The sequence below is a fragment of the Cryptotermes secundus genome, unplaced genomic scaffold, assembly GCF_002891405.2.
Source record: "Cryptotermes secundus unplaced genomic scaffold, Csec_1.0 scaffold599, whole genome shotgun sequence".
In the NCBI taxonomy this organism is placed as follows: Eukaryota; Metazoa; Arthropoda; class Insecta; order Blattodea; family Kalotermitidae; genus Cryptotermes; species Cryptotermes secundus.
Genome location: NW_019730109.1, coordinates 1,241,743 through 1,266,921, shown reverse-complemented (window position 1 = coordinate 1,266,921; position 25,179 = coordinate 1,241,743). Strand labels below are relative to the sequence as shown.

Genomic DNA, 25,179 nt, shown 5'->3' with positions numbered 1-25,179 from the left:
AAAATCAGCCTTATTTTAAAATGTGAAAAGGAACACTTTAACATGAGAAAGATGAATTTCCTGCTACATGTATGGTATTTAGGATGTAGCACCTAATTCAATACATCCTGTTTTCCATTTCTGAAAAAATACACATCCTCTTCTACCAACACCATATACACACACACACACAAAAATCAATTTATATGTGGTGTGATCAATTAGGTTCCCAGACTTGCCACAGTTATAAGACCACTACAATCAGAACATCTTTGTTCTTGCTCAAGCCATAGCTTCTGTCATGTCAGAAGTAACATCTTCTGAAGTGAGGCTGTACACTGTGCCCTCTGTGATTTGCATTTTATGAGAAAATGACAGACCTCACAGAACAGCACAGTGTACCATAAGCTACACTTTAAACTAGGCAAAAGTGCTATAGAAACCTGCAAGATGTTAAAACTTACTTTCCCAAAGGATACAATGAGTGAAATTCAAACATCTCATTGATTTTCCAAGTTCAAAGGTGAAATAGTATCAGTTAATGATGCTGATCCTTCATTTTATCAATTCATGAGCACATCACATGAAATGCAGCACAAATCAAGAAATGTCTTCATGAAAACAAATACCTCACTAATTTTCATTGCGTGCATCCTGTTGTGTTTATTATATATGGGCATTCCGTATATAATGCCTCCTATTTTTTTTAAAGAAAACTACAATAGATACAGAAAGCATAATAATACAGTTAAATAGAGCAAGATTTCAGGTACTAACAGTTATTTTTCCACATAATCACCACCATTCATTATGCACTTTTGCCAGCGATGAACAAGAGCCTGTATGCTGTGTCCATAAAAGTCTGCGCCAGCAGGGCTAGCCACTTTCTTATAGCTGCAATGACAGCATCATTGTCTGGAAAATGTTGCCCACGTAGTCCATCTTTCATAGGCCCAAAGAGATGTAAGTCTGAAGGTGCTAAATAGGGGCTATAAGGTGGATGTGGTAGGACAGTCCAGCCAAACTTTGCAATGTGCGCGGTGGTCGCCAAACTGGTATGGGGTCTAGTGTTATCGTGTTGCAAGCGAAAGGTTGTCTGCTTCTCTGGCCTGACTCAGGAAATGCGGGCTTTGAGCTTAGTCAGCATCGTCTTGTAGCATTCAGAATTGACAGTCTCAGCAGGCTCCAGGAAATCCAAAAAAATCACCATCTATCCCAAAAGACTGTGCACGTCACTTTCCCTACCAATGGCTGTGTCTTGAATTTTTTTTTTCTTGGGGAATCCGGATGTCGCCACTCCATGGACTGTCTTTTGGATTCCAGCTCATAGTGGTGACACCACGTCTCATCTCCGGTGACAATGCTGTCCAGAAACTTGTCACCTTCAGCTTCAAACTGGTGCAACAGGTCCTGACAGACTTCCATTCGATGAGTTTTGTGGTCCTGTGTAAGCATCCGCGGAACCCACCTGGAACAAACTTTGCGATAATCCAGCTTCCCCAACATCGTTTCCAATGCATTACAGCCAACATTAAGCCATGCACACAGTTCCCTGGTCGTTATCCGCCGATCTGAATGGATGAGCTGATCAAGGGGCTGTTCATTGTGAGGAGTAGCGGCTGAGCAGGAACGCCCAGGGCGTGGCTTGTCGTGCACTTCACTTTCACCACTGTTGACACGCACTACCCACCACCTCACTGTGCTGACATCAACTGTATCGTCTCCGTACACCTTCAGCAAGTGTCGATGGATGTCAATGGCTGCAATTTGTTCGGCAGTGAGAAATTCAATAACACATCTCTGTTTCGTACGCACTTCTATGTCAGACGACATTCTGGTAGACTGCTCTGCTGTCGCTATATGTCGCATGACAACCAAATTAACAGTACATTGGCGGGAAGGTTCAACCTTTACTACAACACCATCAACATCCAGCTCAGACGTTACATATTAACACAAAAAAATAGGAGGCATTATATACGGAACGCACCACGTATATAATTCTTTATTACAATCTGTATTCCCAACAGAGCAGACAAAATACATTGTAAAATGAGGCACTGGCCAAACAATTAATGTCAAATAATACTACACTTATACCACGGGCATCCAAGCAGTTAACTATATGTATACAAGTCATGAATATACCACTATATGTCCGCTGGAATATAACAAGATTGCAACAACTGACTTCATAATATGAAACACCACATGAAGAGTTTTTAACCATATTTTATTGTTTAACTTTCATTTTATAATAATTTTATAATTTTATTGTATTTTTATACCTTGTATTATTATAGTATCACATAGTTGTCAAGTACCCAGCTCTACTCTCACACTGAAATGCAGTTCAATAGTGTGTGGGTATGGTAACCATGTATTTTGCCTGATGGCTTTAAAAGCCAAAACTTGTGGCTAAGGTGAACTATTCTAACTTGGCTAATGAGGCAGAACTCAAGTTTATATCACACTGAAGTGCTGACACAAAATCTGAAAATGTGACTGATTTCCATACAATCCACTGCTTTGTCTGCTACCTGACAAGCAAAAGCAGAATTATGTCAATTTCTCTCGGGACCAACAGGAAAGCATTCATAGTGAACCAAAATTCCCTATGTGAATTTTTCATTTTCTAAAACTCAACTTGGAATTGAAGGGGAGATTTGATGACATCATCACACTTCCAGAACAAACACAAGCTGCACCACCAAGTTCAAAACATGGGACTTCTGCAAATGCAACAATCACAGCCACTCTAACTGGACTTCTTGCATCAAGTCACATAGGAACCATTTCAAAGAGGAGCAGCATGGAAGAGAAGACAAATGCAATTATCACAGAGAAAAAAGTACAACTCTGAAATGTTTTACCACAACAAGTATTGGGTGCATACAAGTTTACTGTTCCATATCACAAACCTTGACTCAACAGTTCATGAATCACACTTCTATCTGGGACTGTCTCTTGTTAATGTGCCCCAGAATGCAATTATTCAGTATGTGAATGGCCCTAAGATCCTGAATTCCAGAACATAAAAAACATTCTTAATTCTGCAAAAAAATAGTCTTTGTTTCTAATTTCTGTACCCAGGAGATGATGATGTGAGGAATAAGGAAAGTTACACTGTGAAATCTGTGATTAGTACAGTTCACATATGAATGGTAGAGCACTTAGATGGAAGGGATGGGCATTTAGTTCAGCTGAAGGAATGAATTATGCAGAATTCTGACAATAAACCCTCCCAGAAAGTGACCAATTGCAAGATCAAAATGACAGGATCAGTATTAAAATGGATCCATGGCAAATAAAATTTACGAATATGCTACAGACATGGCTTCAAAATGTCAGATTATATATTACCAGAGAGGTTTCCCACCTATATTTTGAAACCCGGTTGCCCTAAGTTATCTTCATGAGTGCTGCCACACTGTTGATATGTTCTTGCAAGTAGTTACAATGTGAATCAGAGCATAACTAACGCATAACAAATTTTATGCTATATGACTCACCTAAAGCCCACTGGACAGGGCAGACTGTCCTCCAAAGGCAAGGCTGGTACACCAGATTGTTCCAAGCCCAACAAACTTGAGCACAACGCCCAAGATCAGGAGGGTCCAGGAAAGAGAATATTTTTGTTACTGCCAGGTCAGGTAGGTCCATGACTGTGTGTTGCTTCACACGCTTATCTGTTACATTTACACTCGCAAGCCTGTCTTCCATATTTTCATCAGGATTGCCATGTGCTACATATGTGCCATTACTTATTACAGACTTCATGCTTTCCCGTGTAATATTTTGGTGTAATGCACTGTTCAAATCATTCCTGACATACTCATACACCATTCTTCTGTCATCCTCTGCCTGATATCTCATTGTCTGCAGTTCGTCTTCGAAACTCAAGCTTGACAACATTGTCTCATAGATGAAGTTGTTAGTAAGTAAACAATGCTTCACTATCACAAGCTGCCGAATACTCTGCAATTCACTATATTCAAAGTGCTTCAATAAGAGGGGCTGTAACAGAGAAATATATATGCAACTAAACACAGTATAAGGTTTTCTCAATGGTTTATATGGAGACTTGTCACAGTAGTAAAAGGGTTATGGGATTTAATTTGCATCTCCTTTAACATCATATATTTTGCTTTAAGGCTAAAGCAAGCACCGAAGAAAAGAGTAACCTGTGAGTCAGTAACTATGAATCTGAGACAAAGACTTCTTGTAATAAAGAAACCATAACAGAACCACTATATTGATGCTTGTTACCTGAAAAACCTCCTCCTCTTGCTTCATGTGTGGCAGAAACGCAGAAGTGAACTCATTAAGAGCTTCTTGCAATCTAATACCAAAAGTCATGCAGTCCTCTGATGACCTACTAGTCACAGCAATTCCATCATCAATCAGAGCAATCATCTAAATAACAACAAAACTAGAATCAATAAAGCCAGTTAGAAATAAAAATCTGGCAAACCTAATTTAACACGATAAAACTAAAAATATTTTGTGTGCTCACAATGTTATTACAAGGTGGTTCAAATATGACCGGGACTGATTTTTTAAAACCATAATTGCTGAACACTTACTTGCATACATCAGTCTTCAACATACTCCCCTCCGGAGTCAACACATTTTTTTCCAATGTTTTGGAAGCATCCTGATGCCCTTTTCAAAAAAGGCTTGTGGTTGATGGCATAACCACTCCTGAACAGTCTGGATGACGGTGTCGTTGTCCACAAACCGCATGCCTTGAAAGTCTGATTTGAGCCTTCTGAACAGGTAGAATTCACTTGGGGCCGAATTGGGACTGTATGGCGGATGTGTCAGAAGGTTCCATTTCAATTTCCAGAGGGTTTCCATTGTTGTTTTGGCCGTATGGGGGCGTGCATTGTCTTGAAGGAAGGCTACCCACTTTCCACTTGTCTTCCGCTTGGATCATATCTTTTCCTTCACGTCTGTTGCCTGGAGGTCTAAGTAATAAGTTGCATTGACTGTTCTGGCATCTGTCAGAAAGTCTACATGGATAACCCCCTGCCAGTCCCAGAAGCACGTTGCCATCACTTTTCCTCCCGAACGGCTACTCCGCGCTCTCTTGGGTTTGGGAGAACTGGTGGTCACTATAGACTTCAAAAATGCATCACCTTCATCTTCAAACTGCTGTAGGAGATGACTGGCAGCTTGCATGCGCACCATTTTCTTCACGTCCGTCAAAGTGCGTGGTACCCACCGTGAATTCACCTTGCAATAGTGATGTCTTCTACACTACCAACACTTATGGACAGCATTGCTCCAAGTTCCTTGATAGTGATGCGCCTATTCTCATGAATAAGCGCGTCTGCATGATCAATGTTTGGCTCGGTGACGGATGTTCGCGGCCGACGATCATGCGGTTCATTCTCCACGCGCTCTCTGCCCTCTCTGAAGCACTTACACCACTCAAAAACATGTGTCCGTGAGACACTCTTCCCCATACTGCTGTTAGAGTCTGTGGTGAATTTCAGTGGACAGGATGTTTTCTCCGAGGAATTTGATCACAATGCGCTGTTTCACGTTCCGCAGTACCTTCTATTCGCTCATCACTCCTGCAACTTCCAGACAGGACTGAACAGGTTCTAACCCGAACAGGAGGGAGGGTGGAGGCTGTGGCTTCACTCTCTCAAGGTTGCACAGTTGCTGCGCACAGTACACAAATCAGTACTGGTCATATTTGAACCATCTTGTAATTTCCATGAAAAAAGATGCAACTGTGACAATGTCAAAGATCTGTTACAATGCCTGCAAACAGGACGGTAATATTCACGTGCATTAAAAGATTTACTTTCCCAGAATTGAACCTTAATAAACCTGTCATCTATCAGTAAATGATAAAATATTTGCAATATACACTTCACACAATCAAAGCTCAATTATCCATGAATTCAAATAACAATACACATAAAAAGTGTTGGTAGTTGGTATTTCTCAAAACTTACAAAGGACATGGATATCTGTCTTCCTACTCATTACAATCACCCCAACTCAAATTGTGGTTCTGCCATTGACTAGTCCCAACCAAATCATAGAAGTACTAATTGCAAGAAATTATGTTTAGAGGTGCATCATCATCCAAGATTATTTGTATCTACAGAGGGTGGACAAAATAATGGAAATACTAAGAAATTAAGGAGTAGAATTTGTATTGGCAACACTAAATATTCTTCCTCTGCTTGTTTACACTTTGTAGTGCTCATGTCAATGTATTACTGATTGTGCTGAGTGACAGCCTGCATGAAAGAATCAGAAAATGGATGACTTGTCCAATTTTGAAAGAAGACAGATCACTGGTGTGCATTTAGCTGGAGCATTTGTGATAAAAACTGCCACATTATTACGTTTATCAAGAGCGACAGGTTCTAAGGTTATGTCAGCATACACAAATCAGGGGAAGACAACAGGATGAAAGCGGAACAGTGGACAAAAGTCAACATTAACAGGAAGAGATCATTGTACACTGAGAAAGACTGTTTCAAAAAGATCACAGAACTACTGGAGCACAGGTGACAGCAGAACTGAATATTCACCTTGAAGACTGTTTCCACAAAAACAGTCTGGCATAAGCTTCACAAATCCAACATCCATGGTAGGGCAGCAATTGCTAAACCTGATTACTGTAAGTAAGGCTCAGATCTATAAATGATGGTGTCATGACCATGAAACCTGGACATCAGACAAGTGGAAACACACATATGATATAGTCAGATGAGATGTCCCTCACATGTTCTCTACATCAGAAAGAGTTTACGTTTGGAGAACATCCAAGCCTATAATCCAAAATACCTTGTTCCTACAGTGAAACGCAGGGGAAATTCTGTGATGGTTTGGGCAGCAATATCATGGTACTCTGTTGGGCCCATCAGTACCCTTCACAGTCAAAGTACTGCAAGGGAGTATATGGACAGGTTGGATAATGAGGTGCTTCCCATGATCAAGACATTATTTCTGAACAACAATGCAATTTTCCCACAAGAAAATGTCTCCAATCATGCAGCTGGAACTGTTCAGCCATGGCTTGAAGAGCATGGAGGTGAACTTGACATCTTCCCTGGCCAGCACAGTCACCATATTTTAACATTACTAAGAACTGTGGTCAGTTCTGGAGACTAGAGTGAGCAACAGATTCCCACCTCCAACATGTCTAAAACAACTTGAAGATGTTCTTCAATGAGAACTGTATAAAATTCAGATACTGTTCAAAACTTGTACAAGTCCATTCCCAGAAGGACTACAGCTGTATTGAAGACAAAGGGTAGTCCAGCACCATATTAATAAAGAAATGTGAGCAGTACTTGTAGTACAGAACTATATGGCTTATTTTGGACTTTATCAATCATCTGGTATATATTAGACAAAAAAACCACAACGTTTCGGAGACCGGATCTGTCTCTGTTCTCAGGTGGATGGGGAAGGATAGACCTACTCAGTTGGGCCCATTAGAAAGAGCTAGTCTCAACATTGGCTCAATTACTGAGTAGGTCTATCCTTCCCCATCCACCTGAGGATGGAGACAGATCCAGTCTCTGAAACGTTGTGGTTTTTTTGTCTTATATATACCAGACGATGGATAGAGTCCAAAATAAGCCTTATAGTTCTGTACAGCATACACCATCGTCAGAATCCTTTCAAGTCTAGAACTTGCAATGTTTCTGTTATTTTGTTCAACCCCTGTAAGTTTCATGTACATATTCATAAATCAATATGTGCTAAAAATATATGAACAGATTATAAAATGGTCTGAAAGTAAAATCATGAGTAAAACTGCAGTTTTCACAGTAGCCATACATTAAGACCAACAGACATAAGGCTGTACAAAGGCCTGCAGCTAAGGTTCTAAAAACTGTGCTAATAAAATATTACCAGATATATCTGCACTGTGAAAATTCCAAACATAAAAATTACACAGAATAGCATGCACTAAATAGACTTGGCAATACCTATATCATTCACAAATGCAGAATATTATAGACACACTACAATGATCACTGCCCAGGTTTCTGTGCATTCTGCTGTAGAAATGAAACATACGAGGGTTGGAACTTTAATAGTGGCAACACTGCTGTAGAGACGCCATGCAACGGAGCCAAATAATGTCACTTATACCACAAGTTAGTTACATACCTTACCTCAGAGCAAACTGACTCTCCCTTCCCACATTACACGCATGTGCAGTGACGAGAAGAATAGGGCCTCGTGTTAGCTGGCAGTCTAATGTAGTGTTGTCACGATGTTTTCGAAACAGGATCAACAGAGTTGGATAAAGACTTAATGTGCCAGAGGCCATACAGCATGATAGTGTCATCAAGGTCTTCTAGAAGCTTGTGGGGAATCTGCATTGCCTTACAGAACAGGGGCAAGGTGGGTAAAAGCCTTCAACGAGGGATGCCAAAATGTTGCAGACATGCGTCGGCCAGGTCGTCCTAGTGTCTGTGAAGAAGTGTATGCTCTTTCCGCGTTACTGGAGAGTGATAAGACGCCACACAATTCGTGAGCTGGTCCAAGACGGGATTAGTGCATATGACTGTGCTTCACATTCTGAAGGAATGCCTGGGCATGAGAAAAATTGCATCATGATGGGTTCCGCATGATTTGATGGAAATGCAGAAATGGCAAGCTGTGGCTGATTTGTTTGATTGATGGGACTGGGAAGTGCTGTACCATCCACAATACTCCCCAGACTTAAGCCCTTGTGACTTTGACCTGATTCCTAAGATTAAGGAACCACTTCATGGCATTTGCTTCACAACTGTTCCAGGCGCTGCTAAAGGTATCCTACGACTTCCACATCACTGGCAACAGGTTGTACACAATGCTGGTGACTACATTGAAGGACAGTAAAACTTCAAAACATGCATGTATTTTGTATCAGTTGTAAATAAATAGTTGCCACTATTAAAGTTTCAACCCTTGTATAATGTTCTTCATTACAAAACAGGCATTTAACCACAGTTGGGGAATGTTTACAGACACACCACAATGATGACAAACAAGATGTATATCACTGTGTAATAAATGTGTATGACCAGTATGAAGGCATATCACTATAATTTCCTTTCTGATGGAGTTGAGGGAGGACATCCACACTGGCACAGATGGTTTTACTGCTTGCAAGTTGCATTGCATGCGGGTCTACTTGTCTTTTCAAGATAATAAATCAGTGTGAAATAGATAAGCATACACAACACTGCCAAGACATCAATCAGATACCAGGTCTCCATACAAAGCAGTTTCTTTAGCAGCTTCACTGCCAGGCAGGCCACAATGGCCAAGTATCCGGCATAATACTATAGATGTTCCTACCTAACAGAGGTGGAACACTTGGCAGGGAATTTCAAACACTACCAGATGGTCTGGTATGTATTTGAGAAGACTCTGAAATGCCCTTCAGGAGTCAGTGCAGAGGACCTCACACTGCAAAGGCTGACGCCAAATGAAGAGAAGAGCAAAGTATGACATGCAGTTCAGCTGTCAAAATAAAGGGGTGGTAGAAGAAAACCTGGTCTTCATAGATAAGCTCACAACCTGTCAAACCTTGAACAAACAGCACATCATTATACGCACCTATGTGGTCTAAATAAGTAAAAGGAAGGTCTATAAAATACAACAGGCAAGGGCAGATATTACTCCTCTTATACATCTGACAAGTCAAAGGTCACAAGCTTGATGTATGATATGCCAGGGTGCAATTAATGAGAATCCATTAGGAATAATATGCAACGAACATATATTAAGCTGCTGCAGAAGCTGGCAAAGGCACACACCCACAGGTAGATGGGCTCTGATGTTTGAAAAGACTCAGATGAAATTGCATACAAACAGCCACATAAGTAGAAAGGTGAACACTCCTCCACATGGTAAGAGGAGGTTCTCTAAATTCTGGACTGTGGTAGAAGTCCACAAGGATTCCACCACTGTAGTGTTCTTAGGATACTCTATGGCCACATGATGTCATACATCTTCTCCAGTTGATGAAGACAGCAACACGTTGTTGGCACATGATTAAAAGAGCTCTGGGCACTGTGTTCTTGAATCACCACGTGGTTGATAGTAAATTTATGGCATTGAAAGCCACACTTGAGCATTCAACAGCAGATTTATAATCTCCAGGTTCCAAACAAATCCGCATTATGCTACAAGCTGGAAGGTTGCGGGTTCAAGTCCCGTTGAGGTCATTGGATTTTTTCAATTGACCTAATCCTTCTAGCCGCACTATGGCCCTGGAGTCGACTCAGCCTCTAACAGAAATGAGTACCAGGAATTTTCTTGGAATATTCTTGGGGCAGAGGCTGGCCAGCAGAGGCTGACAACCTTGCCACCACCTATGAGCTGATTGTCTAGAAAATGTGGGAACCTAAACATCTCACAACCCTATGGGCCTCCACAGCCTGTTGTTATTATTATTATTATTATTATTTTGGAGGGGGTGGGTTTCCCCATGCACTGCGACTAGTTGTTAATCTATTGTGCGTCCCCCTTTAATTATTCTACTAGTCCCCATGCCCTTCCAGTACTGGTGCTCGCTAACAGCCCCGTTCTAGCAGCGAGGTCGGCCACCTCTCTGGCAGTGGTCCCCGATACTTCCCCATTTACAGGAGGAATTGGAAACTACTCGGGCGGGAAACTTTGCCTAATTTTGCTCAGAGGTCTCCTTGAGATATGAGGATCTTTTACGTGCCATAAATCTACGACATGGGACACACGGCTTAAAGTCCCTCCCGGAGTACTTGTTCCCTGAATTTTTCCTACCTTAAAAATTCCATGACCTCCGCCGGGTTTGAACCCGCGTACCTTGAGTCATGAATTGGGAACGTTACCCCTAGACTACGGAGGCCACTTTACAGGGATACCTTTACTTTTTACTTACTACTCATTCTATGGTCCTACATATACACCTAATTGACAGGCTGTGAAAGTGATCCCTACTAGGTTTCCGAATTTGTTACTTCTCTCCAGACAGCTGAGATCAAGTTCATTGACCACATACATGACTGCCTGTAGATGAAAGGTGAGAAAGCATTTGATTATGAATACTGAAAGGTTTAGGTGATGTGTTGCAACAGCAATCTAATACTATGAGAATTATGTTTCTGACTGTGAATGAGACAGAATCTGAGCAGATTCATTGTACAGGGGTTCCTGTACTTGCTGTCACCACAGACCTCAGCCTGTTCCCCACCAGAGACCTCTACCAGAAGTGTCCGTTCTTTTGGCTGGAAGCATTCATGACCTTCCTAGCAACTGCATCTAGGACTTCCTGTATGTAAAATGGGTTATTATGTAGACTTTTCAGTATCCTTTAGCTTGAATGCTATAAAATAAGGTGCTGGTGTTTCTACATTAACAGTTGGCCGATGTCCTTCAGAACTTATCACACTTTCACTGTGATGGTGTGTATGATGCAATCAGTAATGATGAAATGGGCCTCCACTTGGAGCCACCAGTATCAGCACCAATCTGACAATGGGAAGATAAATAGACAAGATGTCAGAAATGTTTGGTCTTTGCCATTTATGGACCACTACCACAATACAATCCCAGTTAATACTTCAGAAGAGTTACTCTTCCAGAATATCACTGACAAATATAATACTGTGACATTACCACCTAATTATTGTCTGTTGATTGGTAATGGCTAAGTAAACATGTAACAATGCCCAGCCCACTGCCAGACAATGGTCAGACAACAGTTGGAAACATCGTTAGAAATAGTGTTCTATGTAGGGCCTATGCCAACCTTATACAAGGATAAGGACAGCTCAGTAGCAGCAGAAAATAGAGTTTTAGTTGCCTTCATGAGTTACATGTTAGAGTCACCAGCCAGTAATGACAAGAGCATGGAAGCAGAGGATATAATTGGGATCTGTTACCAGGCAATAAATGGCGAAGACATGGAAGACTGGGAAGACCTAGCATGTGCTGTAGTGATTTGTAAAGTACACAAATCAGTGAGGCCGTTAGAGGTACTTGTATTTACAGGTTATAAGCATCCAATAAATCCAATAATCAATCCAAACTCCATGTCTAGCCATTAACACATGACAATATTAATGGTAAGCCTAACATTATCAGTGAGCAATAACTGTAGGTCACAGCCTTGAGAATAACTGCCCATGGATCCCTGCCTATGCCATGCCAACATACAAAGGCCCAAATGGCTTCAGGGGACTTGCGGTTGACTACACTGCAGGTCACATCATTAGTAACAATTCATAATAGCATACACAGACCACTGATTTCATAACCATCATACTGCTTCTGCATGAGCCCCATCTGAAGCACCACACGGGCTCATCTAACCTGTGGTTCAAGCTCCAAACCTAAACTTACATATAGGTGTCAGTGAGAAAGAGTCTACTTAACCTGTACGAACACACAAGTTGGAAGTAACAGACAGCACCATAGAGACAGGAAAGATCCCTGCTGATTACAGAGGAGTTTAATAAATTGCTCATAAAAATCTTAGTATCTCAGAAATATATAATTCTAGACAGATAAGAAACACTCTTGTAATATATGCATACAGGTGTGACAAAACCAAATATGCTGAATATGGAGATATGCATAAGGCACTCAGCATGTAAAGCAGGGATATGGCAAATGAAAATGGTAGAAAGCAATATAAGGGAACCTGGAATTAAAAACATTTTTATGGGAATGAATAACAATCATATAAATATTCTAAATCGAATGATAAATTATTAATTCTTGTTGCAAAAAACTTCATACCCTTTTGTATCCTCATCAGGACATTGTATGAGTTACCTCAGGAGGTACTGGGTATTTCCAAACTGAATGAATGCACAAAAACAAGAGCACAGAATTAAAAAGAACAAAACTCAAACATATTTCACATGAGTCCATACTCACGGACAGTTATCCCTTCAGTTCGATCTATTACAGGAAATATAAATAAATGAATTGAGGCAAGAAGTCTTAAAGTTCTGATTGGTCATACATATTTCTAATATTTCCTGAAAACAAGCAATTACACTGTGTGCTGCAAACAAAGAATGTGCTTTTTCATTAATCATGAATTTTGATTGCCTAATGTCATTCTCCCCATCAAACATAACCACAATATCAATACAGTGTCAAATTATATGTTAACGTGTGTCTCATTGTCAGGTCAAATGTCCAGGAAGGATGGAAGAAAAAGTGTGCAATCAAGTTTTGTTTAAGCTGATGAAAAGTTCTATCAAGACTTTCAATTTGTTATAGCAAGAACATGATGATGTAGCAGTCATGCCCATGAGTGAGAAGTGGATCCAGCAACATATTGGGAAAGAGACATTTGCAGATGTCAGATTGGGAGAGCCCAAGACTCTGCTGAATATTTTGACCATTATATCAACTTCTGCAAGAAAATCATCACATTATTATTCAGATGCTGGCACCTCAGCTCAATGTGTAAAAATGTGAAACCACAAACTGTGCTGTCCATCTGCCAATTCTGGTGAATAATTAGATTATTGCTTTACCACATGCACCACATTCCCCACATTGTCTCCATATGACTCTTAAGTGAGCACTTCAAAATCCTTATTACCCTGACAATGGAACTGTTAAAACACATAGCAGTGCTAGTGGGCACCATTCCACAAAATTCATTTCAGAACTGCTTCAGTGACCTCAGAAACACTGTAGATGATGTATCAATGAAAGGTTAGGATACTTCAATGGTGATGCACAACAGTACCATTAAACTGTATAGATATATTTTATTAATTTCTATACTGTCAGTACTGGAAATGTATGGACATGGGTTATAGAAGTGTGGGGCTCTTAATGTGTAGTTTTGTCATTACTCCGATGACAACCCACTTCTTCGGAACAGTTTGTTGGCCCTGAAAAGGACCGTGGTTGCTGAGATGCTTGACCGGTGGGGTAGCGCGGCGTGCGCCGGTAAGGAGAGAGGCTAGTTGTGGTGAGTGGCCTGGCCGCAGTGCGGCCGTGGCTAGAGGTTGCTTGGTTGCTGTGCGGCAGCGTGAGTTGGAGGTTGCTTGAGCGCAGTGCGGCGGCTGCTGGTGAAAGGCTAGTCGTTGAGCACGGTCGTAGGAGTTATGAAGCAGTGGCTACGCCAGATGCCCAGTGGGTTGGACAGTAACACGACCACCGGCGAGTCCAGGCGCAATGCCCCAGTGAGTCGGGTGTGAGAGAGCCGGAGGGCCGAGGCAGTCGTACCTGGCGCAGCCTGCCGATGCCTCCGAAGACCGAGCGCTGGCGACGAAGCCTGCTGGCTGATGTTACTTGATGTGGCTAGCTCGTAAGCTGATGATGAACTGAATGACTCAGCGTTGGAGCCGCCCCTTTTTATACACTGCTCGGTGGGGCGGAGCGAAACTCGAAATTGAGGAGGAAGAATTGATTGGCTAGCACGCATAATGATGTAGATGCGGGCTAGCAGTGAGCATAGTATAAATGCGATCGTTTGAAGCAATCTGATTGGTTAGCGCGCGTGATGGTGAAAAGTGATGTGAAGAGTGAGCGTTGCAGAAATGCGTGATAATGTGGGATGTTCCCACAGAAGCAAGTAACAAAATATTCACTACCACATTTGATTACTGAACTCTTGTAATACAGTCACTAAAGCTGAACATAATTCTTTGATCTATGCAGGCATCATCCATAAATACATCAAAATTGCAAAAATTATAAAATGAAACACAATTAACATATCATGCAATATGAATCATCTACAGTAGTAAAATCACACACATGAAACAAATACACATCAGAACAATTCAACTTACTTGACCAACATGGATGTTTGAATGACAATCACAAACAGTTGTATTATCCACACAATGTGATTTCATTCGTTCTTGTAGTTTTTCCAATATGATGTTGTCTTCAATATCTTCATGACACTTAACCTCAAAAAATATATCATGTAGGTGCCGAAGTAGTGCCTGGAGAGCTACATTGCTTGTAAAGTCAGTTTTTCTTATCTGAAATAACAGTACATTTATTCCTGTTTAATGCTTCTTGCCATTTCAAAACTGGTAGCTCATCACAACAAAATCCTATCTCTGAACCATACACTGACCCAACATCATTCAATTCACTGAACGCTACGCAGGTTACTGCAGATGTATTACATCTGGCCTTTTATTGGGGAGTTGCTTGGTTCAGATCTCAGCCAAGCCAATGGCTATCCTGACTGAGGTTCTTCATGGTTTCTTCAGTCCCTGCTGCTAAATGCCAGGATAGTGCACAGATTAAGACATATCTTCTTCCTTCCAAATCATTTTAAATTCATTATTCACCAATTATCCTACTATTTGACCTTACACAGNTGAATAAATCATTTTCGAGCAAAATTTAAATGGCCGGCTGAATATATTACCGCCGGAGACGCGGCCGTGGAATTTAAATGACCGCGCCAAAGGGTTAAGACATATCTTCTTCCTTCCAAATCATTTTAAATTCATTATTCACCAATTATCCTACTATTTGACCTTACACAGTCCAGATACTAAGAGCATCATAAAATAAACAATAAACAAAATACAAAATTCATATTCAGTGTCATTATCGTCTATCACTTTGTCTTACCAAGAAGATTTCCCATCACAGTTTTGTGTGCGCTTGACATATAAAAGTTCCACCACTTACCTAACACTTCTTTCACCATTATTTTCACCATAAGAACAACCACTTGCATCATAACAATGCATATGCATTGTGCCATGATGTAACTTTTTTTTTTTAATTTAATACAACTTAGCTGTGTGGTGTATTCAAGTTATGGTCTTAATAGTGTAGTAAATTTTTCAAAACAGTTTCATGGCAGGAATATAATTTCTTTGTACAGACTGTCTCACATGAATTATGTTCTGAAGCTGGTCAAGTGATGTGTGTATGTGAGTCCAAGTATCTATTTGTTAAAGATATGTAAACAACATGAACAACAAAAATAGTTTCAGATATTGAAAATGTAGGTTCTTTTGTATGGACATGCCATATACATACACAACAGCCAAATGTCCAACCACTCATTCCACACTGTTTCTCCAAAATGGAGCACTGCGTGGATGAAATGATAAATACAAAACATGTTCCTCTACAAGAGACACTGGGGTGTACAAAAACTTGTACATCAGATATACAAGTACAAAATATCCTGTTCTTTCCAAACAGTAAAGGTAAAGCTGTCCCTGTGCTCATCTTATTAAGCACTACGCCATGAAGATGTACGTGAGAGTGGATGTACACACTAAAATTTTAACTTTGGCACTAATTGGAGGTGAGTTATCAGCTTACCAGACTGAACAAATACTCAAATGATGTCACATTATGGACATTTCTAATTGGCTGAACTGTGTAATGATGCTACAAGCAGCTTTAAAACTGCCAACTTCTGATTAGTGGCTGATGTCTTTTGATCACAAATTAGAAAGGTTCAGTGTATATATATATATATACATGACTCACTTCTAAGACTACAAGCCATAACACTAGTTATTTTCTTCTACAAGGACTTTATTACTGTCATCTTCACTTCTCCAGGAAATTACACATAACGTGACTGTGTGAAAGTATGGGAAGTGCACTGTCTTTAAAAATTATAGGCTTGCAAGAAAAGGGAGAGCATTGAAGAGCACGAGGAACTTACGTTTGGTATTATCTGGACCGTGTGACTTTTCTAGTTTAAAATTGTAAATGTGAATATTGAGGTATTTCTAATTATAACAATATGTGTGCAATAATGGTGGTTCTTGTACACCTGATATGCATATCTGTTTAATATAAACACAATATAACAGTTCTGATTCTAAAAATTTTGGTCAATTTGTTAACAGGTTTTCACCCCCGAGTACTTCGGTTTCCCCTGCCAATCCTCATTCCATCAAATCTCCATAGGCATTACCACCAGTAAAGGTACAATAGGACATATGGAGGATTTAAGACCACAGAAACTGTTTTCAAGACTAATTATACTGTCATATTATTATCTCTGTATTACTATATTATTATTATCAATTATTATAATTTGGCATACTACTTCTGTATTATTATATTCTTATTACTATTTAGTATTAGTATTAATATTAATCTTTGACTTGTCTCATATCATGTATAATGATTCATGGATGAAATAAAATTGAATTGAATTGAATTGAATTGAACAAGAACACTGCAGAAAACTGTGATTTAAAATGCAAACTGTTTTATTTTTTATGACACTGTCAGTATCCGGACTGTAGAGCATTAAATGATCGAATGACTGATGAATTGGAGAAAATGTAGAAGTGGCCACAGTCTGACATCTGCCTGGAAAGACTACAGAAAATCTTGAAAAATCCCAGTCAGGATAACTGGCGTCTCAGCAGAGATTAACATTACCCTGTTTATATACAAGGAGATTTAAGAGCCTTCTGCATACCTCTGGGAGGTCTGGAAGAACTAACATGCACTAGTGATGAATCGATGTGTGAATGTTATGTTATTTTTTACTTATGTTACTTTTGATGTGAGGTTGTTGATATTTGACATGTCCAATTGTAATTCTCTACAGCTATGGATGAAATAAATAATAATAATAATAATTAGTATTGGACTCATGGTTAACACACCAACAGCTTATACACACAATTTCTCTCCAATATTGCACCAACAAATCTCTGACCAGCTACCATGAAGCATGCTTATGTGCTCTCAGAACTTTCCACAACCACCGCTCTGAGGGCTGTGAGAACCTCAAATCATTCATATCGTGTATAGGTTATGAGATCCACAACCAAAAACTACAGTTCATATGCCATACTCCTATTCTTTTAACAGGATATGTCATCACCTTACATAAGGTGAATAAAATTACGAAGATATCCAGTTTTAGTTTACCTGTTCTAAACACACTTTAACAAGCTGTTTCATACGTAAATGTGGTACATAAAATACATCTACTTCGTCCAACATTACTTCCGCCATTTTTATGCTTGAAATTCGAAGATATGGGCAGAATCGAATGGAAACTATCGAACTTTTTGCGTATTTAAGAAAACCAAAGAAAGTCTCTCTCGGTGCTCTCGGTCACTCAATCGTTTTAGTCATTCTGCAAACAATATACACAACTCCTTCTTATATGAGAGTATGATTAATATGATTTCATTTTAATACATCCAATTACTACTGGCCGCTTCAACTACTCTATAAATTCGCTAATTTTGAATTTTAACTAAAACGAGTTGTGTCCAGTTTTTAACAACACCAAATGCACTAATAAACTTAAATATTAAACATGGTGATATCCAAATTAATGATATGAGTACTATGAAATTCCTTGGACTGACAATTGATAGTACTTTAACATGAAAGGCACGTGTCAAACAAACAGCCAGCAAATTGACCTCGGCTTGTTATGTTATAAGAGTTCTAGTCTTAGTATTGTCCCTAGAGAGCTTATTGATGTATAATGCCTACGTCCATTCTATGTCATATGGCATAATATTCTGGGGAAATCCAATGTACAGTACCCAAATATTTAAAATTCAAAAAAGAATAATTAGGGTAATAATGAAAGCAGGAAATAATGACACTTGTCGGCCTCTATTTAAAAAATTAAACATTCTACCATTTTATTCACAGTATATATTTTCAATATCGGTCTTCATAGTTAAAAACATAGACAAGTATGTAGAAAATTGAGATATTCATAACATTTATATGAGACAAAGATTCGAACTACATTATCCACCTTATAAATCAACCAGGGCTCAAAAGGGAGTATCTTACACGGTGATTTGAATATTTAATAAATTACCACATAGTATAAAAAATTTATCGCAAGACTTAAATAAATTCAAATATTCCTTAAAAATTTTTGCAGGTGGGCTCTTTTTATTCTTTAGTTGAGTATTATGAATGGAAAACAAGGGATGATTATGTTAATTACAGATAAATAAAACAACACTAGTCATTTTTAAAAATTTTATTGTAGGGTACCTATAATTCTTTAGATATGCTTTTACTCCATAATTGACAATGTTAATATGTATTTTATTATGATGATAAGTGGCAATGCAAGTGTTATATATAACACTGTATCAATCATTGTATCAATAGTTATTGCAACAATGGTTGTAAATATGTTGTAATATCTTTATGACATAGTCCTCTGGAGTAATTTTACTGTAACCTGGACTTTGACATGTTCTATATCTGGAGGCGCTATCCCTACTATTGTACTCATTTTTAATGATGGACTACTTCTACACATATCTGTGGTGACTTGTTATCACCTGTATGGGTCACTTGAAGTATCAATAAATTAAATTAAATTCAATTAAAAAGAACAGTTACATTTAAAATGCTCATAAGACTGGGCTTTCTTCAAGCTTTCACCTAAAAAGGCACAGAGTTTGAACAGGGGCCCTTGTAATGACAGAAAGAATTCCAAGGAGAGGATAGCCATTCTCTTAGCCTGCAATTGTGATGAGACTGATAAACTCCTAGCCATAGTTACTGGGGAGGGCGAAAACTTCTGTTGCATTAAAATTGTCATGAAATTGACCACAAAATATGTAAGCAACAAAAACATATGGGTTACACACACTGCCTTTACTGAATATTTAAGGGCACTACATGCCGAAAATGGAAGAATCTTACTTTTTGTTGAACAGTGTGCTGCTCATAATCCCCAGACACAAGTACCTATGGAATGTGAAAGTTGTGTTCCTTCCCCCAAACTGCACCAGCATTCTCCAGCCACCACTTGCCCAGGGAATAATCAGCTCATTCAAATGTTATTACCTTGTACAACAACATGTAAGAAAAATTATGTCAATGACTGATCGCAAACAAGTTGCTCCACAGAGCAACACTCATAAAGGTAAATGTTTCGGATGCACAATCTTGCATGCAGAATCATGATGCTGTATCACACATATGACAAGAGGGAACTGTTTTCAGAAATGTGGATTCAACTTAAACCAATGATGGTGAAGATGCAACAGAATGTAGCATAGCTGCAGATGACTGGGGTCAGCTGAAAGTAGGAGTACCATTTCATGTGTGAGGTTCAAATTTTAGAAGAAATGAAGAATGAAATGTTTACATTTGATGTGTCTGAGGAGGAGGAAGACAGAGGAAAAGTGAACTTCCAGCAACATTTTTGTCCACACTGGGAGTACTGACACTGTGAGTCATTACCTCATGAAAATAATAACATGATGACTGCCCTCAGTAGTATTGAGACTCAGGTGAACAAAGAATAAGTTCCATCAAGTGCAACAATTTTTAATCTGAATAAAACCTTTACATGAATACAAAGTAAAACTTCTACATTTATCTATATATACAAAACATTAACAGATGAACAAAAAACTGATGAAAACAATTTAACAATAGCCTATTTGATATAGCCATAAAATACATAGACACACTCCTGTACAACCATGCATGAACATACTGACACCCAAAAAATTCATTCTCACAGGACATCAGTTCATTACAACACATCACAAGCAGCACCACGAGCCCACCAGAACACATGCAAAACACCATACAGGTATGACAATCAGTAATCATTTTGATTAGAGATTCTCACTAAGATCAAATATAGAACTCTGAAATACCTATACAATGTATGTAGGCGGCCTATGAATCAAGACATTTACATACCAACAGTAAAGAAATACAAAGGTCACTGTGGTCCATGTAATTAAACAGAAAGATTTTAAGTTAATTGAAACAGATACTGTTTGCTTTTTGACACAACCTGCTTTTAAACATACCAATGTTTTAAGCCTTTTCAAGACAACACGCACATGTCCTACTGGAAAAGTAATTCCCCTGAAGTGTTGGTTGCCTTCTGCTGATGGCCGATACTGGACAACACATGTAAAGGTTTCACTTGTATTAAAAACTGTTGCATTTGATGGAACTGATTTTTATTCATATGTTACAAAGTGTAACAGTTGAAGAAAATGTCTTTTATAAAAAAAGGTGTGCAGGGTTCAGCAGAAAATGAAGCTGCAGACATGTGGAAGAAGTAAAGTATTATGTACTATATTTTTTTTATATAATACAGTATTAATTTTCACAGCTGCACACATTTTCATTTCCATTTTCCATTCATTTTAAATAGTCCCTTGAGAAACATAAAATCCAGGTTTTGCTGCGCGTGCATGTATGTAATGTAGAAAATGTTCTCATGCCATAGTAGCTCTCTGTACACATACAGATGTGTCTGAAACTATGCCATAAGAACATTAAAAATGTACTTCAGTCACTGTTTTAATGGAGAAAGGAAGGGACAAAGTAAGGAAGAAGTGACTTCCCACAGATGGTGAATGGGCTTTCCCACTAATATTGTAAAATTATTGGACAGATATTAACCTGGACACTACCAGGAAACTTGTATTCAGCATTATTAGAGCATAAGCTTTACATTCTTGAGGTGATGATCCACGTTTTGGCCACAAAACTCTTTATTGTTATTGGGTCTTCATAAAACTGATGTATAGTCATAGAGGTCAAATTCTTACTCATTCATAAGTTGAGGATTTGATGGCAGTGGGCAGATTTCTGGGGCAAAGACTTAAATAAGATGCTGGGTGAAACACACAAAAGCAGAAACTGCATATGGAATTTGTAAACCATAGCATCTTCCTTCATATGAAATTTTACTGTTTAATGAGTCATGGAGCACCTCACTGGCACTTCATTTAAAGAATCTCAGTATTAACAATAATCAACTCTTTTTATGTCATATTATGTGTAGCTGTTAAATAATTATAATGCATTTTTAAAATCCTCAGTAGTTCCTTTTAAAGGAAAGCTCTTAGTGCTTTAAAAAATGTATTTGATTCTTAACACTCACTGAAGTGACAAAATTAATCTGTTTTCTAATTCAGAATGTATCATTCATAATCACAATTTTATGAAAACAAGTTTTTGTATCTACCAAAGCACATGTTTGAAATAACAATTGACATTTCTACTCAGAAAGTTTCAAATTTCTTCTATATTCACTTTTTATGATTCCCGGTTATGGAAGTTTCTGTAACAGTATATCTTCGTAAAATGTATATTTGAGGAACTGGCAATTATTTAAGAATTGCAAGCAATATCATGTAGGCTACTTTAATGAGAGTAAACAGACACATTAGAGACTACATGAAACTCAAGGCACGGAAAATAATAAAACAGCAGATACTGAATGCCTCTTAACAAACCTCTGTACAAGTTCATCTTGGACTTGTCATATTTTGCATAAGGATACTGCTATGCCAGTCACAAACTCCACAGAATAACCTTTGTTATTTCTTGCATCACCCCAGCAGAAAAGTCCCTATTACTCAGCTGGTGTTTTATATTTTGAACTGATGGTGGTATTCTCTCCCCATTCATGCTCTTAATAAGTCAAAGATATGAGAATGCTGTGTTATCAGCTGTACTCGTTTGACTTGTGAAGAACAGAAATTAGTGGCTAAGCCATGCTAACACATATTTATGTGAATCCAAGATGAAAGAAAGACAATATTAGAGCAGAAATTTTTAAACTGAAGAATATTGTTATGCTTAAAATAATGGAATTGATGGTGCATATGAAAGCACTCACTAAAATTAACTTCTCATTACAGTCCAAACTCTTTACATGAGCCATTTTTAAACTGAAGAATATTGTTATGCTTAAAATAATGGAATTGATGGTGCATATGAAAATGTCATGGTAAAAATTGTATACTGTCTGCAATTTTTTTTCCAAGACTCAAATAATGTATACAAATACCTTTTCTTGAACACTGTTTTACTTTAGGCTACTTTTAACTGAGTTTAATTATTCATGAAGATCATGAGAGATACTGTAAGCTATAATCATCCCACTAGCTACAAAATTTGCAAAGTGCTGCACTGATGCAGGAAAATAAAAGCCTCCAGGCGCAAAGGCAGTAATAACCACATTCTCATATGTAACACTTCCTCTGATCCCGACAATATATACAAGATATGATACACAGGAAAAAAGGTTTTCAAATACCATCTAACCTGTCTCAATTCAACAGAATATTGTATGCTACTGGCTGGCATCAGCTGGGATAACTGAAGGCAATACATGAAAGCATATCTGTAAAATCCATGAGTATGTGAGGACATATCTCTGAAACAGGGATAAAAGGTACACATATATTTCAAGCCACGAATGCATGAGGAACTCACAATTATTGTTAGTCAAATTCATGTTGTCTCAGTACTTTTTATTTCAATTATGAATACTACATGTTCTTCAAATAACTCTGATGTAGCATTACAGCATACTTTATTTCAAATATTAAAGCCAATTTTTAAATTTATGCTGAATCATTACACTTGAATAAATTCAACATGTTTAGCTGGATGCTGATTATCTCTTCTCCATGGTTTGGACCATAAATCAATATATTACAAGGGGCAGGAGAAATGAAAAGTTAAAAGAACATGCAAAATAGAACTAGGCTATTCATAGTTGCATGAAATATATAAATATCCTATCTAGAACAATATATAAGAATTAAACAAATTGTAACTTGTTCCACTACAATTACTCAGTCTCCAAATTAATCCTAACTTGTCTTTTTCTTCAGGCAAATCCAAACCCTTCAGAACACTCATGGATGGCCTTGAGGAGGTAAGTGCGCAACTTGTCATATGTCTCGTAGACAGGAAGGTCTAGCTGATTGAAACTGCAATCAAGGACGAACATATGCTATATAACATACATCTATCAAAATGGAATAAAAATTAAGTTCTTGCAGAAAATAATGTGGCATATAGACCGATTACTATGTAATAGGCAAATAAAGAAACACCCTCATTAATATTGTTAATGTGACGGACCAGAATGAAACTAATCAAACAAACACCCATTTCTATGCAACAGTTCAGGTATTACTGGAATATAACAGAAAAGGTGTTTTCTGTGTGGTTTGTGCCAAGATGTTATAAGCAGGATCAGTTGAATTCTGGAGTAGGACCTGTCAGCAGTTCTGCTGAGTGAAGTGACACAGCATGACAATACAACCCTCACTATCCATGCCTTAGCTCTTAACATAAGTTTATGTAATCTTTTGTACAAATTAGTAACAGTGCTTAATCACATATTTGTACACTTTTCAGTCTGTGATTAGTGATGCAGGTCATCAAAAGTAAGGCAGTTAATGTTACAATGGCAATCTACATGGTCAATGCAATTGTGAACACAAAGTAGGGTGGAACTTCAACATATGACAATTTATAAAATTCGGGATAGCGTAGTTGGTATAGCAACTGGCTATGGGCTGGAGTTTGAGGCCCAGTGGTGGCAAGAATTTTCACTTCTCCATGTCGTTCAGACCAGCCCCAGGGTTCACCCAACCTCCTATCCAATGGGTATGGGGGTAAAGTGGCAGGGGCATGAAGCTGATCACTCACCTCCAGCCAGTGCTGAGGTCAAGAAAACGTGGATCCACTCCCCCACATGCCTTCATGGCATAATGCTTTATTAGTTAAGCATAGCGACAACTTTGACTTCTTTTTAACCTTTTACCTACATAAGTTCAGTGTAACGGATATGTGTAACATCAAAACATGGTTTAAATATGTAATTACAAGCCTGTCCTCTAACTTCCAATTATGCATAATATGATATGGCACTAATACACTCAATNGTTACAATGGCAATCTACATGGTCAATGCAATTGTGAACACAAAGTAGGGTGGAACTTCAACATATGACAATTTATAAAATTCGGGATAGCGTAGTTGGTATAGCAACTGGCTATGGGCTGGAGTTTGAGGCCCAGTGGGAGCAAGAATTTTCACTTCTCCATGTCGTTCAGACCAGCCCCAGGGTTCACGGTGAAAGAATGCAAGGATTTGTGGAAAGTTTCAAGGACAGATAGACCACCAAAGTTAGTCTCTTTGTATTGATCTTCAAGTGCATTAGCAAAATGTCAGGGTGTAAAAGGAAGCGTGTTGTGATAAGTACTAAACAGAAACTCGTGTGAACCGGGCTTCGAAATGTTAAGCAGTGACAAAATCGTAAGTTCAGTGGGGGTTCAGCCAGAAGAGCAGGAAGAAAGTGAGAATGAGGAAGATGTGGACGCTGCTGCTAGTAAGAAAATATCACATGGTGCTGCTCTTAATCATTGGAATCCTTACTAGACTATCTTGAGAGTGAAGAGAACAGTTTATTAAGTGACAAG

The 25,179-nt window shown here is 38.6% G+C and overlaps 2 protein-coding genes across 8 annotated transcripts in view; both read right to left on the bottom strand.

Annotated features, from left to right (window-relative positions):
- The window catches only part of LOC111866185 (F-box/LRR-repeat protein 5), a 33,125-nt gene extending 14,802 nt beyond the window's left edge, over nucleotides 1-18,323 (bottom strand). The window contains exons 1-4 of the mRNA XM_023854882.2: nucleotides 17,857-18,323; nucleotides 14,763-14,960; nucleotides 4,249-4,395; nucleotides 3,492-3,996 (exon numbers count right to left, since the gene is read on the bottom strand). Of these exons, the coding sequence (XP_023710650.1) occupies nucleotides 3,492-3,996; nucleotides 4,249-4,395; nucleotides 14,763-14,960; nucleotides 17,857-17,943 (937 nt within the window). The 5' untranslated portion in view covers nucleotides 17,944-18,323. The remainder of the gene's footprint in view (nucleotides 1-3,491; nucleotides 3,997-4,248; nucleotides 4,396-14,762; nucleotides 14,961-17,856) is intronic.
- A 4,869-nt stretch (nucleotides 18,324-23,192) lies between these two features.
- LOC111866189 (E3 ubiquitin-protein ligase HUWE1) overlaps nucleotides 23,193-25,179 on the bottom strand; it is a 160,461-nt gene continuing 158,474 nt past the window's right edge. For all 7 annotated transcript variants that reach the window (XM_023854900.2, XM_033752153.1, XM_033752154.1 and 4 more), the window contains exon 63: nucleotides 23,193-23,678. In XM_023854900.2, the coding sequence (XP_023710668.1) occupies nucleotides 23,576-23,678 (103 nt within the window). In that variant the 3' untranslated portion in view covers nucleotides 23,193-23,575. The remainder of the gene's footprint in view (nucleotides 23,679-25,179) is intronic.